General features: G+C 46.5%; 1 protein-coding gene across 1 annotated transcript in view; it reads right to left on the reverse strand.

Annotated features, from left to right (window-relative positions):
* Positions 1–11,388, reverse strand: part of LOC112963238 (rho GTPase-activating protein 39-like) — a 66,115-nt gene extending 54,727 nt beyond the window's left edge. Inside the window, exons 1-2 of the mRNA XM_026060160.1 lie at positions 11,377–11,388; positions 4,922–5,073 (exon numbers count right to left, since the gene is read on the reverse strand). Of these exons, the coding sequence (XP_025915945.1) occupies positions 4,922–5,073; positions 11,377–11,388 (164 nt within the window). The remainder of the gene's footprint in view (positions 1–4,921; positions 5,074–11,376) is intronic.
* Between the last annotated feature and the right edge of the window lie 274 nt (positions 11,389–11,662).

Raw genomic sequence — 11,662 nt, forward strand, 5'->3', positions numbered from 1 at the left:
CTCTTGAATTTTATTTCCTGGAACCATTCAAGAATGTAAGAAATGCCTCTTGGGAGAGACCAACTGTCCACCCACTGTCTCCAGCAGTGGCAATAGGAGAGGTTCGTCAGACAGAGCACATGAACCTGGTCATATCCTCTGTCCATTTCCTTTCTTATTCCCCCAGAATCTACACCTGTATCATGGATGTTGGAGGGTACATCCCTGCCTGTTCTCTCTAGTATCTATTCCAGCCCTGTTGCCCATAAATTTGCCCAAACTCTTTCTGAATCCGCTGATGCAATTTGCCTCCACAGCCTCCTGGGACAGCAGATTCCAGATGTTCACCACCCACCGTAAAACAAACAGAAGTACTTTCTTTTAGCTGATTTAAGCCACTCTCCTACAAGTTTCACCAAGTGCCCTTAGTTCTAGTACTGCAAGGCTTGGTGAATAACATTCAACTTAATCGGTACCTTCATGCTTTTGTATACATTGACCATATCCCAACCCCAGCCTTCTCCTATCCAAACTGAGGAGTCCCAAATGTTTTAGTCTCTCTTCATAAGACAGCTACTCCAGACCTTAATCATTTTAATTGCCTTTCTCTGTACTCTCTCCTACCACTCTATGTCCTACTCAAGATGCAGAATTGAGAAGCACATGCAGTCACCAAGAGATGGATGCACCAAGGTTTTAGACAGAGCCAAAATTATGTCCCCTGTTTTGTTATTATCACCCTTCCTGATGGTGGTCAGTATTTCACTGGCTTTTTTGGCTGCCATTGCACACTGAGCTGATGTTTTCAGAGAACTGCCAGCAGTGACTCCAAGATCCTTCTTGAGCTGTAACTGCCAGTTCTGAGTTGGGCATCATACAGGCCTGAGATGGATCATTTATCCCTACAGTTACCCCATGTTTACCTGTGCTGACGTTCATTTACCACCTATTTGTCTACTCAGTTCTGTGAGGTCCTTCTGGAGTTCCTCATTTTCAGGGAGGTATTTGACCACCTGAAGGAATTTAGGACCATCTGCAAACTTTGGGATTTCATTGCACACCCCCTATGCCTTAGGTCACCGATGAGGAAGACAGTCAGTCCCAGCACCAATCTCTCAGGCCTCACTGCCGACTATTATCCATGCTGAAAAAATGACCATTAAGCTCTGCTTTTTGCATCCTGTGCTTTAACCAGCTCTCAGTCCCTAACAGGACCTTTCCTCTAGTCCCATGGAAACCAAATTGCTTTATAGTCTTTGGTGGAGAACCTCATTAGAGATTCTTTGAAAGCCCAATATATTACATCCACTGGTCCCTTTATCCATGTGTTCATCAAGCTCCAGCAGGCCTGTGAGGCAGGGCTGGGCTTTACAGTAGCCCTGTTGACCCTTTTTCAACAAGCTGTATTTGTATGTGCCTTCAGTGATCTCATTCTTGCTTACAGACTCCCCTACATCAGGGCATGGAGGTCAGACCCACTGGTCTGTAGTTCCCAGCACCTCTCTACAGCCCTTTTCTAACAATGTGCCTGGCACAGGCATTGGGCCACCTGATGTCTAGCTCCCAGATTTCCCTGAGATCCCCACCCCTTTAAAAAACTGCCATCACATTTGCCACCTTCAATTTTTCTGATACGAAGGGCACTTTAAACAACAGGATGCACAAAGTAGCTCAGCAATTTCAGATTTAAGATCCTATAGCACTCTTGAGTATCTGTTCCTAACAATTTCTTACCAGTTCCTCTGTTTGCTCTAAAACTATTTGTATTGACATTCAATGTGAGACAGCTTCTCAGACAGCTCTTTTATGGAGAGCTTCTAGTTTGGGAAGCTCCAAAGCTCCTCCACAGGAGTCAAGATGGTCAAAAAATGGATTAGATTTTCTGTGACAGCCTTATCTTCTCTGGTTTCCTCTCACACCCTGATCTCTTTTGCTGCGGCCTCTCCAAAAGGTTTCTGCTGCATTTGAAAGTGATTCATGTTTGGTAAATTAATTCTTCCAAAGCCAAACTTTTGACTTATTTTGGTTTTACAGGTAATCTGCTGGAATGAGCATCTTTTTTGTCCTCCTGTATGGATACAGCTTCATCTTTCTGACAGGCATCCTTCTTCCACCAGCCTTCATTCCCTTGTCAATTTATTTTGTTTTCTGACCTTCTTTAAAGACTAAAAAAAGGTTTATCTTTTCTTGCTGGAGGTATCTATTCATCCTGAGCTGCCAATGTCATTACCAAATAACTTCTATACTGCCTACAAGCCTTTCAGCTTCTCCTTAGCAGAGGGACAGAGTCTAACAAGACAAATATCAGGGCTTTTCTTTAAAGGTTAAAACAACAGAAGGCCCTTTTTAGAAGACTTAGAAGTAACGGCCAGCTCTGTCATAGGGCAGACATAAGTGTCATGAATTTTATTAATGCTGCCAGTCATAAAGACCCTGTCATAGCCACAGGTTCTGAGCTATCACGACTTATTCCTGGACACAGATGTACTGCAGTGACTAGAAAAAGAAAACCCCAAACTTTGTCCTCTACGTGAATCTGATGAACAGGATTCAGCTCGCTGGAGAAGGCACAGTGAAAATGGGGAGCATGGAAGCTTGATCCCTTAGCACAGGCATTCCCCAGGGGCAGCAGGAGGTCCCTCCCTGCTTATAACTGCACCAGCCAGGAAAGTTGCTTAAACCAGAGTTTTCAAAGGTAACTACATACTCCCAGTTTCTGGATGCCCAAACTGAGACGTTTGCAGCTGGATACACGTTATGTATGTATGTGACCAACACCTCCCGAGGCACCCAGATTAGAGGCAGAGGGGCCCAGGCTCCCTCCACAGATGGTGGAAGATGGCAGGAACCACACTAAAGGACAGCCAAGGTCTCTGCGGAGCAGTGCCCTGTGGCGGTGTCTCCCTTCCCAAGAGGAGCCACAGGCCCGGACCTTCGCCCTTGTGCATTCAGCACTGCTGAGTGTGCAGAGCTGCCACCAAGGTCAAGGTCCGCACAGCTCCTGCCAAGGTCCCGCAGGAGATAAGACACAGGGCCCCGTTGCTGACAGATTGCAAAACCACTTTACTCAGTGACAGGTTTGAATTCAAAAAAAACACTGATCAATTTTTGCCTGGAGCATAACAAAACCAGGGATTTGCATCTCCCAGCTGTTCATTACTCTTCATTAAGTGTTCTGTCATAGCTGGTTTAGCAGGCGTGAAGTTGAGAGAGATGAAGTCTGATACCCTTCCTCATCTTGAGCCACATAGAAAAGCTCTGCCAAGACAGGGTTGCACCCTTGGAAAAGGCCTCACAGAACATCCCCCTAGCAGTACCCAATTTTCACGACCAGCAGTATTCGTGCATCCCTTTGTCCGCAGACCCACATAAGGTCTGCCCTATGGAAAGCCCACACAACAGCAGCAGCTCCACTCAGAATGTTCTTTCACAAGGACAGACGGACCAATCCATGCTCTTGTACATGGCACATCTCACCAAGCTAAAACCTCTTTATGCTCATGGAAGTCATTTGCCTTTTCCAGGGAAAATAGCCCCACCGTGCCCCCACGGGGAGAGTTTAGAGCTTTAGCCCTATAGGCAACGCAGCGCAACTTCCTACCACAGATAACAGCACCAGAGGGGAAGCTCAGTGTCACACTGGCAATTTCAGGGGGAACCCAGTTAATTCACGTAAAATCTGTAAGCGCATCAAATCCTCTCTGCGGTCCACAGAAACTGCAGATTCCAACCCAGGTCCAACTGGGATGCAGAGGGCAAGAAAGCAGCATTGCTGGCAGCCTCGTTGAAAGTTTTGCTGCGCTGTGATCATCCCCACACATTCACTTGCAGAAAGAGCTATGACTGCCAACACACGGGCTCAGAGCAGAGGTTTGAACGTGGTAACTAATTAAACGCATGGCCTTCCCTGCCCCCGCCAAAGGACAGACAGCGTGCCATTTTTGGGGGGTCTGAATTCTGCTTTGAGCAGGCACTGCATATGCTAAAGAGGCTGAAGGACAGAAGTAACTTAGCCGATGAGGTCAGCTGCAGGGGCTATTTTATTTCAGCGCCCAGAGTACAAGATGTACATGGTATCAGGAGACACTCTCAAATAGGAAACTGTACTCTTTCTCAAAGAGCCTCCAGTGCAGGAGGAAACCCAAAATTATACCCCAGAACATAGCTCACTGTCCGGATCTTCCACGCCAGGCAGGAGCAAATGTTCCAGTCACTGAATATCACCCTATTTTAAGTTTGGATTTGAACTATGGGCTGTTTTACTGAGCTATTTGATGATCACCAAACTCTCAACCTTTTTTAGCCTGCAATCTTCACTTATGTTTTAAAGACCACAGGGACAGGGAGAGAAAGTAACCGAAGATAAAGTTTCCCCTCCAAGTCCACAGCAAGCACGCCTTGCACCACACACCAGGGTTACAGAAGAACTGTTGCAATTGAAACTGCTTTTCCTCCCCCACATGCAAACAGTTCATGCAGCTCAACAGAAGCTTCCCTTATCCAAAAGGAGACAAAAGAGAGTGATTTCATCCACCCAAGACCAAATAAAGTTTAACCGCACAAGTGCAGCAGAGGGATTTCTCAGGTTCTCGTGCTAAGCCATTACACGCAACGCCGGGTGGCTGACGCTGACGGGATATTGTACAATCATGCCCCCAGAGGCCCCCTTGCAGGGGGCATGTTGAAGAGTTACGAGCTGGAGGGACTGAAGTTTCCCAGACAGAACAGGAAAAAGCACATCACTGCTAACCCCATCACACGCTGTGCTCCCCCAAGCAGCTCCTGCAGCTATCCGCGTCTCAAACCTCTCTCCCTTCTCCAAACTGATCCAACCGTAGCCCTCAGGAGGGCAGACGGCAGACCTGGCAGACTGCTGCGTCTCCTTCAGCATGAGCAAAGCAGGAACTGCTTCAACAAGAGCACCCCGAACAAGCGACCCTACCTCCCACCCGTGTGGTTCTCTGTTGCACCCAAGGAAGATGCCAGCAGTGGCTGTCCTCTTGCCTTTGCAGCCAGGGAAGGGGTGGATCTGCCAGATCCGGAAGAGCTGGGATCCTGCCTCTTCCCCTGCAGCTCAAGGCATGGAAGAGGCTTCTGGGGAAGGAGGTAGGGGAAGAGAAAGAGGAGAAAAGAGGCCCTTATCTCCTCCCACAGTCCTGTCAAACCACTCCTCCTCTACTTGAGCCACTTCACTCCTTAAAATACCACCGATTCACTGAGGGGGATGGCACAGCTCTCCCGTAGACCCTTCCCCATGTGAGACGCCACTGCTCCTTCCATCTCATCCACCCTGCTGCCACCACCAAAGGGAGCTTTCACAGCAGCTCTCTTCCAACCTCCCTCTCTGGCAATGGGATCTTGGCATTTAAGGTCAAAGTCTCCACAAGGGACCCAAGATCACCTCTATGGTACTGCGACCAAAGTTGACCTGATGGGCCACGGGGAAAAGGAACCAGATGGTAACCTCCTGGCACCAGCACATGCAGTCACAGGAGAGCTCTTATTCAGCACTAACTTTTAACAGCAGCTCTAATACCTTCTCTAATTAAACATTCAGTCACCTAGGTATATGGCCGACCCTCCTCCATATCTATGAAAATTCCTAATCTGTTCTCAAGGCCCCCTTTAGTTGAGAAGGTTAGAGAAACAGCAACTGCATAACAAGAAGAACTACATCTCTGCAAGACCCCTCAAAAAGCAAACTTAGAAGCCACACAAGAGCTCTCTAAAAAAGAATGTATCTTGTCCAACAGCCCTAAAATCAAAGTTTTTTAGACACACACTACGCTGATAGCCCAGCTGAGCAAACCAGCGACACACGCTGTATGTTACAGCCCGACACACAGATGAGTCACATGGAAGAGCTCCCATGCAGCAGTTTGCATTTTGCTCCCGGCAGGTTGCTGGCGGCAGCAACGCCGCCAGCTACACGTCTGCCTGGCCATGCCCTCCTCCCCAGTGCAGCGATGTGAGCAGGGCGCCTCCCTGACCGGTAAGGGTGGCATCTCAGGAGAAACCGGAGCAGATCCACCAGCTCACTGCTGCTGGAAGCAGGGGGTTTGGGGGAGGGGGGCTCCCCTCTGCTTCCCCCCCCCCGACTCTTTCCACACAGTGCATCCCCAGCACTAATTGCACAAGGACGCTGGTGCGCCTCAGATCCTGTGCTGAGCTAATTCAGCTTGCTAACTAAAAAAGCAACTGGTTTTCTTCTGGTTTAGTAAACCAAACCATTTTGGTGAAGGGTCCCATAAAGGCCAGAGCCAGGACAAAAGAGCATGGCAGCGCATAACACCATCCTGCGCAGAACATCACTGTCTTTCTCATCCTCACAGCCAGGATGGGAGAACATTTCTAGGATGTTACATGTCCTGGACAGCACAGCATGGCTAAGCTAGATGCTGAACTAACTTCAAAAGTCTGGGCAGCAACCTGCTTTTACAGTGCAAAGCATGGATATGCTTTTCGGTCCACCTTTCAAACTCTTTCTCAAGAGCCTGATGGATTACAGTACATAGCACCATTCATTTAGGTTGCTCTAAAGCAAGCAGCCACATGCTGGGTCACCCTGAATCTCCCCACCAGCTGAAATACAGGATGTCCCACTGTTACTTTCCAAGAGTATTTTGAAGATGCCTGAAGTGAAAAGACCAACAAACCTGCAGTATCCAGAGACAGAGCCAGGCTCTGTTTTGAAAAAAAGACTAAGCGATTCTCCGGCTTGGAGAAATGACACTGTTCTTTTTGGTTCCCAGTTCTCCCACGCTACTGTTTTTCCATACAGCTGGGAACAATAAGGCCCAGGCCAGCACACCAGCCAAATGAACACAAATTAGCAAATAAAGAAAAACCCTGTAAGTCCCCGTGCAGATATATGGGCTATCCTTTAATTTCACTTCATCCCATAATGTTGACAAGGGGGAAGACTTTTGAAAGACATTCCTCAATATGCAAAAGCCTCAATTTAAATATGGCTATGCCAGCTCATCCTGTTCTGAGATTCACTGGCAAAAGCGACTGGTGTGTCTGCTGGTTTAAACAGCATCTTTTCTACAATCAGAACCATTCTGGTATTGTCATCCCCAAAAGACTTCTACTTTAGACTAGTAGAAGTCTTCTGTCTCCAGAACCTCATACCCAGGTTTTAGACTTATTTGAAATTATAGCTTCTAGTGAATTTAGGCCCAGTTGACGGAACACCCTATAACTGGATTCAGTAGACATGTCTTCAGCAACTTATAAATCTACAGTATAGAAAGGAATGCAGAGGTCTTGCTTTTCACCCTCATGTTCTCAGTGATTTTAAAACCAGTTTCAAGGAAATTAAAGTACTTTTATTTCACTGAAAAGCTTTCTAATGAGTTTCCAGGCTGAACTGGTAACTCTCCTGCCTTTTGTACTCTAACGCAGGACTGCAAGCGAGAGCCCAGGTGAAGTGATAGCAGAGCACAGACCGGAGCACAGAGTTGCAGCTCAAATTCCAATGCTGATTCCTTCACAGTCATTCTACTATACCAGCCAAACACAATTCAATCATATCCCAGCAAGACTATCCATTATGGTAGGGTGGTATAAATTGCTGAGGAGAAGTACCACCATATTATAATGTACCCCGCAGTTGTACTCAGGCATACTGTAAGCACTTGTGATGTTCAATATACACCTAGCTGCCCAGGCTCGCTCCAGGCAGCATGCTAAGCTCACACCACATTTGCCAGTTCTTTCACCACTTCTTTTTGCTTCTTTCCTTCGCTTCACTTGCTGCTGATAAGAATTCATTAAACATTTGGAGCTTCTCTGATCACTGAAGCTCAGAGCAATGTTTGGAAGGCCTAAAAACATCCCAGACCTAATTACAGTAGCTAGGAAGCAAAGAAGAGCTAGACAGTGCGACTGGTACACAGACGGATACCAGATTAGCCATCAAGATATTCGTAGCTATCAAAGGACTACCAAAGAACTACAATATAAATGAGGTGGAGACAGTCGTCGGACCACAAGAAGTCCAAATATGGCACTCACTGTTCTACGACAAACCAAACACACGTTGAAACTAACAGTTGGAACTTAGTCACTGTTTAAATGCACATAAGGGAGGCTCAGAGCTTGGACTATGGGGTGCAACTTCCTGCCAGCGAGATCCAGCCATGGCTTGCTCGATCTCCGGAAACACATTACACTTGCTACATCCCACTCTGCACCAAAAAGACACGGGGGGGGGCAAACCCAGAGCTGCAAAGGCTGAGTGCCTGGGCAATGCTAAGGGAGCATATCAGGAGGGGTTAGAAACAGGCACCAGGGCAGGCAGCGGTAGCAGCAAACCACTGTCAGGACCCATTGGCTGGAGCAGGTCAGGGTCCCTGCAATAAAAAGAGAGAGCCGGCCATCCCCCAAAGGCCCAGCGGTCGAGGCAACAGAAAGCTGCTGCCAACAGCCAAAATCCTGTTCAAACGCAGCCTCCGCAGGGGCATGTGCATGAAGAGGGCATCTTTCCAGGTAACACTACATAGCATGGCTCACCCATTTCACTCCCTGGGTCTCTATTTAGTTATTTGTGCCACAAAGTCTCCCATCACAACTTTTGCTTTGACTTCACCTTGTTACTGAAAATATGTTAAAGACAATTCAGCCATCTCTTAAACTGAGCCCAGTTCCGGCTGCTGCTGCATATGGGAAGCTGCGTGCAACAGCTTGCACTGCCTCTGAGTCAAAAAGAAATTAAAAAAAATCAGCTGGACTTCACATGACTAAAGGGGATGTGTTGAGCTTGTTCCCAACTCAGACAACACTGCATAGGGCTTCTCTTGGTATCACTGATGATGGAGACAGTAAGTCTCTCTGTCATTTTTCTGGAAAGCAAAAAAAAAAAAAAATTGGTATCACTGATGATGGAGACAGTAAGTCTCTCTGTCATTTTTCTGGAAAGCAAAAAAAAAAAAAAAGCCAAAAAGAGAAAAAGCAATTGCAAAACAAACAAACAAAAAACAAAACCCAGAAAAAGCAGATTTACAGAACAAAGAAATTATCCCTGCTAGAGTGCAAGTGGCACTGTATCACCAGCTCAAAACGTCTACAAGTGGACAGGAGCCTGGAAGGAAGCATTGCGCTCCACTGAATCTTTCTTGCTCCTGAAATGTGCTTCCAGGCAGCAAGCGCAGCAAGGTTGTTTGCATAGGTAGAAAACAGCCCCATCTGCCAAAGCAAAGTGCCTTATGGCAGTGTCCCACATCTGCCAAGTTACACAGAGAAACGAGCCCAGTGCATGGGTTTTTTTTCCTTTGCTTGTTTGTTTTTGGTAAATCATAAACCCTATGGCTAAGAAAAAGGCCAGTCTAGAGGGGCCCAGGACTGCTCAGCTCCGAGGTGAAACAGAAACGTAGAGCAAGTCTGGTGAGCACGAGGTACTCCCTATCATCTTCATTTTGTCTCCTATCAGTCTACTTTCCATATGTGGAAAGCAAAGCACAGTGAGAACTCAAGTCAGACAGCTAGGCACGAGGAGAACACGAAAGCGATAACAAAAATGCATCCTCCACATCAAATCAGCTTTTCATTTTTCTGTGGTAGGTGACAAAGACACCAATGAATTATTTTATTTAGATTTATTCAGTTCAGAAGTTCCCCAGGGCTCTGCAGCACGCAGCCCTTGCATGCAAGACCTGAAAAACCTCAGAATCTCTAGGGCTTCGGTTTTTCAGCTCGTTTGTTTTTTCAGGAAGAATTCTCGAAAGTCGAGAATGTCAAAGTCTGAGAAAGTGCTACAAAGTACACCTGATACCTTGAAAAGAACATTATATTCCCTCCTCTTCCCCTGAAGCACCGTGCTCTGGAAGGCCAGATATACGCTGGCTCCTGGAGCTACTGCACAAGCTAGGCACAACCCTCTCATTTGGGATCAGGGAATGCTCTCGGTCTCCCATATTTCACCACAAACAAAAGACCTACATCATCGGCATCCTCATTATAAGCTTCCCAAAACTCTTCTGACTCTGTGTATTGCATACCCAAAAAGCGGGTATGCACAACACACAAAGAAAACACTTGGGGGAATCTCAGTATGTGTTTGACACCAGCTACATTGGAATTTGCCGGTCAATATTCAACTGGAAATGTAACAACTCTCTTATTCCTTAAATCAGTAACCTCAGACACTTGGAACAGTAATTAGGATGAGAGAATATATACCAAAGAGTGGTATTTTCCCATTCTCCCATGAGGGAAAGGCCAATTGCAGAAAAGAGACTAAGTGCCAAAAAATTTAACTCTTGAACCACAGTGTCTAGTTCCAGATGCAACAGCCACATGGACCTCATGTCTGCTGTTTTAGTTAAGCCATTCCTACCACTCCAAAAATTAACTGTTTTAAGAAGCTTCCCAAAGTAAAGATGACTCTTCCCCATGACATGTATAAAAATGATCAGAGAACTTACTTTAGTGAACACTCATGACTGGACTACTAAAAAGTGCAAGAAATTGCTTGAACAGCAAAGCCTTTTTTTCCTACAGGTGAACTGCCCTTCTGCTCATCCCCACAAAAGAGAAATGAACATCAGCATCAAAGATGTAAGTAATGGCAGTAGAGCTCAGAAACCCTCTATGAATCCAGCTAAAACCAGATCCCAATGTTTGCTCTGGAATTTATTTTTATTACAAATAAAAGGTACTTTGCTAACTATTCAAATCTGCCTGGAGGGCTTTTTAAAGCAACACGAATATATGCATGTCACAACAAGGCACAAGTAATTGTGTTTTACCTGGAAAGGATTGATGGAGCCTGAATGGAACATTTCAAATGCTGACGTATTTATTTCATGAAAGCTTGTAAACGTCTCCTCCTAATTGCATCATCCACCAAGAAAGCCTTTTGGGTAGTACAACAGGAATGGAAGCACTGGGAAAGGAGACCACAGAGAAGGAGGAAACGCCACTTCTTTCCTTTGAACTTCTGATTAGTTTCCATCAGAAGAGTCTGGTGTGTTTGAAGGTGTTTGCTCAAAGGCTAGGCTTTATCTGCATGCAGAGTCAAACGCTACAACTAAAGATATGGTGTCACCTCAGGATCTAGTTTCAGGCCATGCTGGTCCTGCTGATAAGACCAACTTAAAAAGCATACAGAAGTCTTGGCAGAAAAAATGACCACCTTGCCCTCCATAGCGTGTCACCACTCCTCTGCCAAAAGTTACTGCCTCCTCAACCTGCCAGCAGAACTGCTGGAGCGAAAACACACTCCCAGTTTCACTTAAAGTCAGTTGGTCTTCCACCCCTAAACCTTTTCACCCAAAGAAATTGCATCGGCACCCTCGCAAGTCACTCCACCAGCAGATTAGACAGAGCAGGGACGACCTGCAGGACTGAGTGGCAGAGGTCAGACTGCTGATAACCTCTTACACCTGCACTTACCTCTGCCGACATCTGTACTCTGAGAAAGATAAACAGAAACCTTTGCTAGCCTAGCTGGTTTGAAGTGAAGTGAGTTGCAAGAGTGCTCAGCTAGGAATAGGCTCAACTAGCACCCACAAGAGCAGGATAAGCCAGGAGCAGAAGCGCGACTGCGTTCACAGCTAGCTACAGAGAAGGCATCTACTCGTGGCCTCATTTAAGCCAGTTAAGAACAAGGTAAACCAGCTCAGGCGCAGGGACCCAATTCAGAGGATCGTGCGGGGATCTGCATTAAAGAACAGAGGAA

This window comes from Apteryx rowi, unplaced genomic scaffold, assembly GCF_003343035.1.
Source record: "Apteryx rowi isolate R43461 unplaced genomic scaffold, aptRow1 scaffold_0, whole genome shotgun sequence".
NCBI classification, from domain to species: domain Eukaryota; kingdom Metazoa; phylum Chordata; class Aves; order Apterygiformes; family Apterygidae; genus Apteryx; species Apteryx rowi.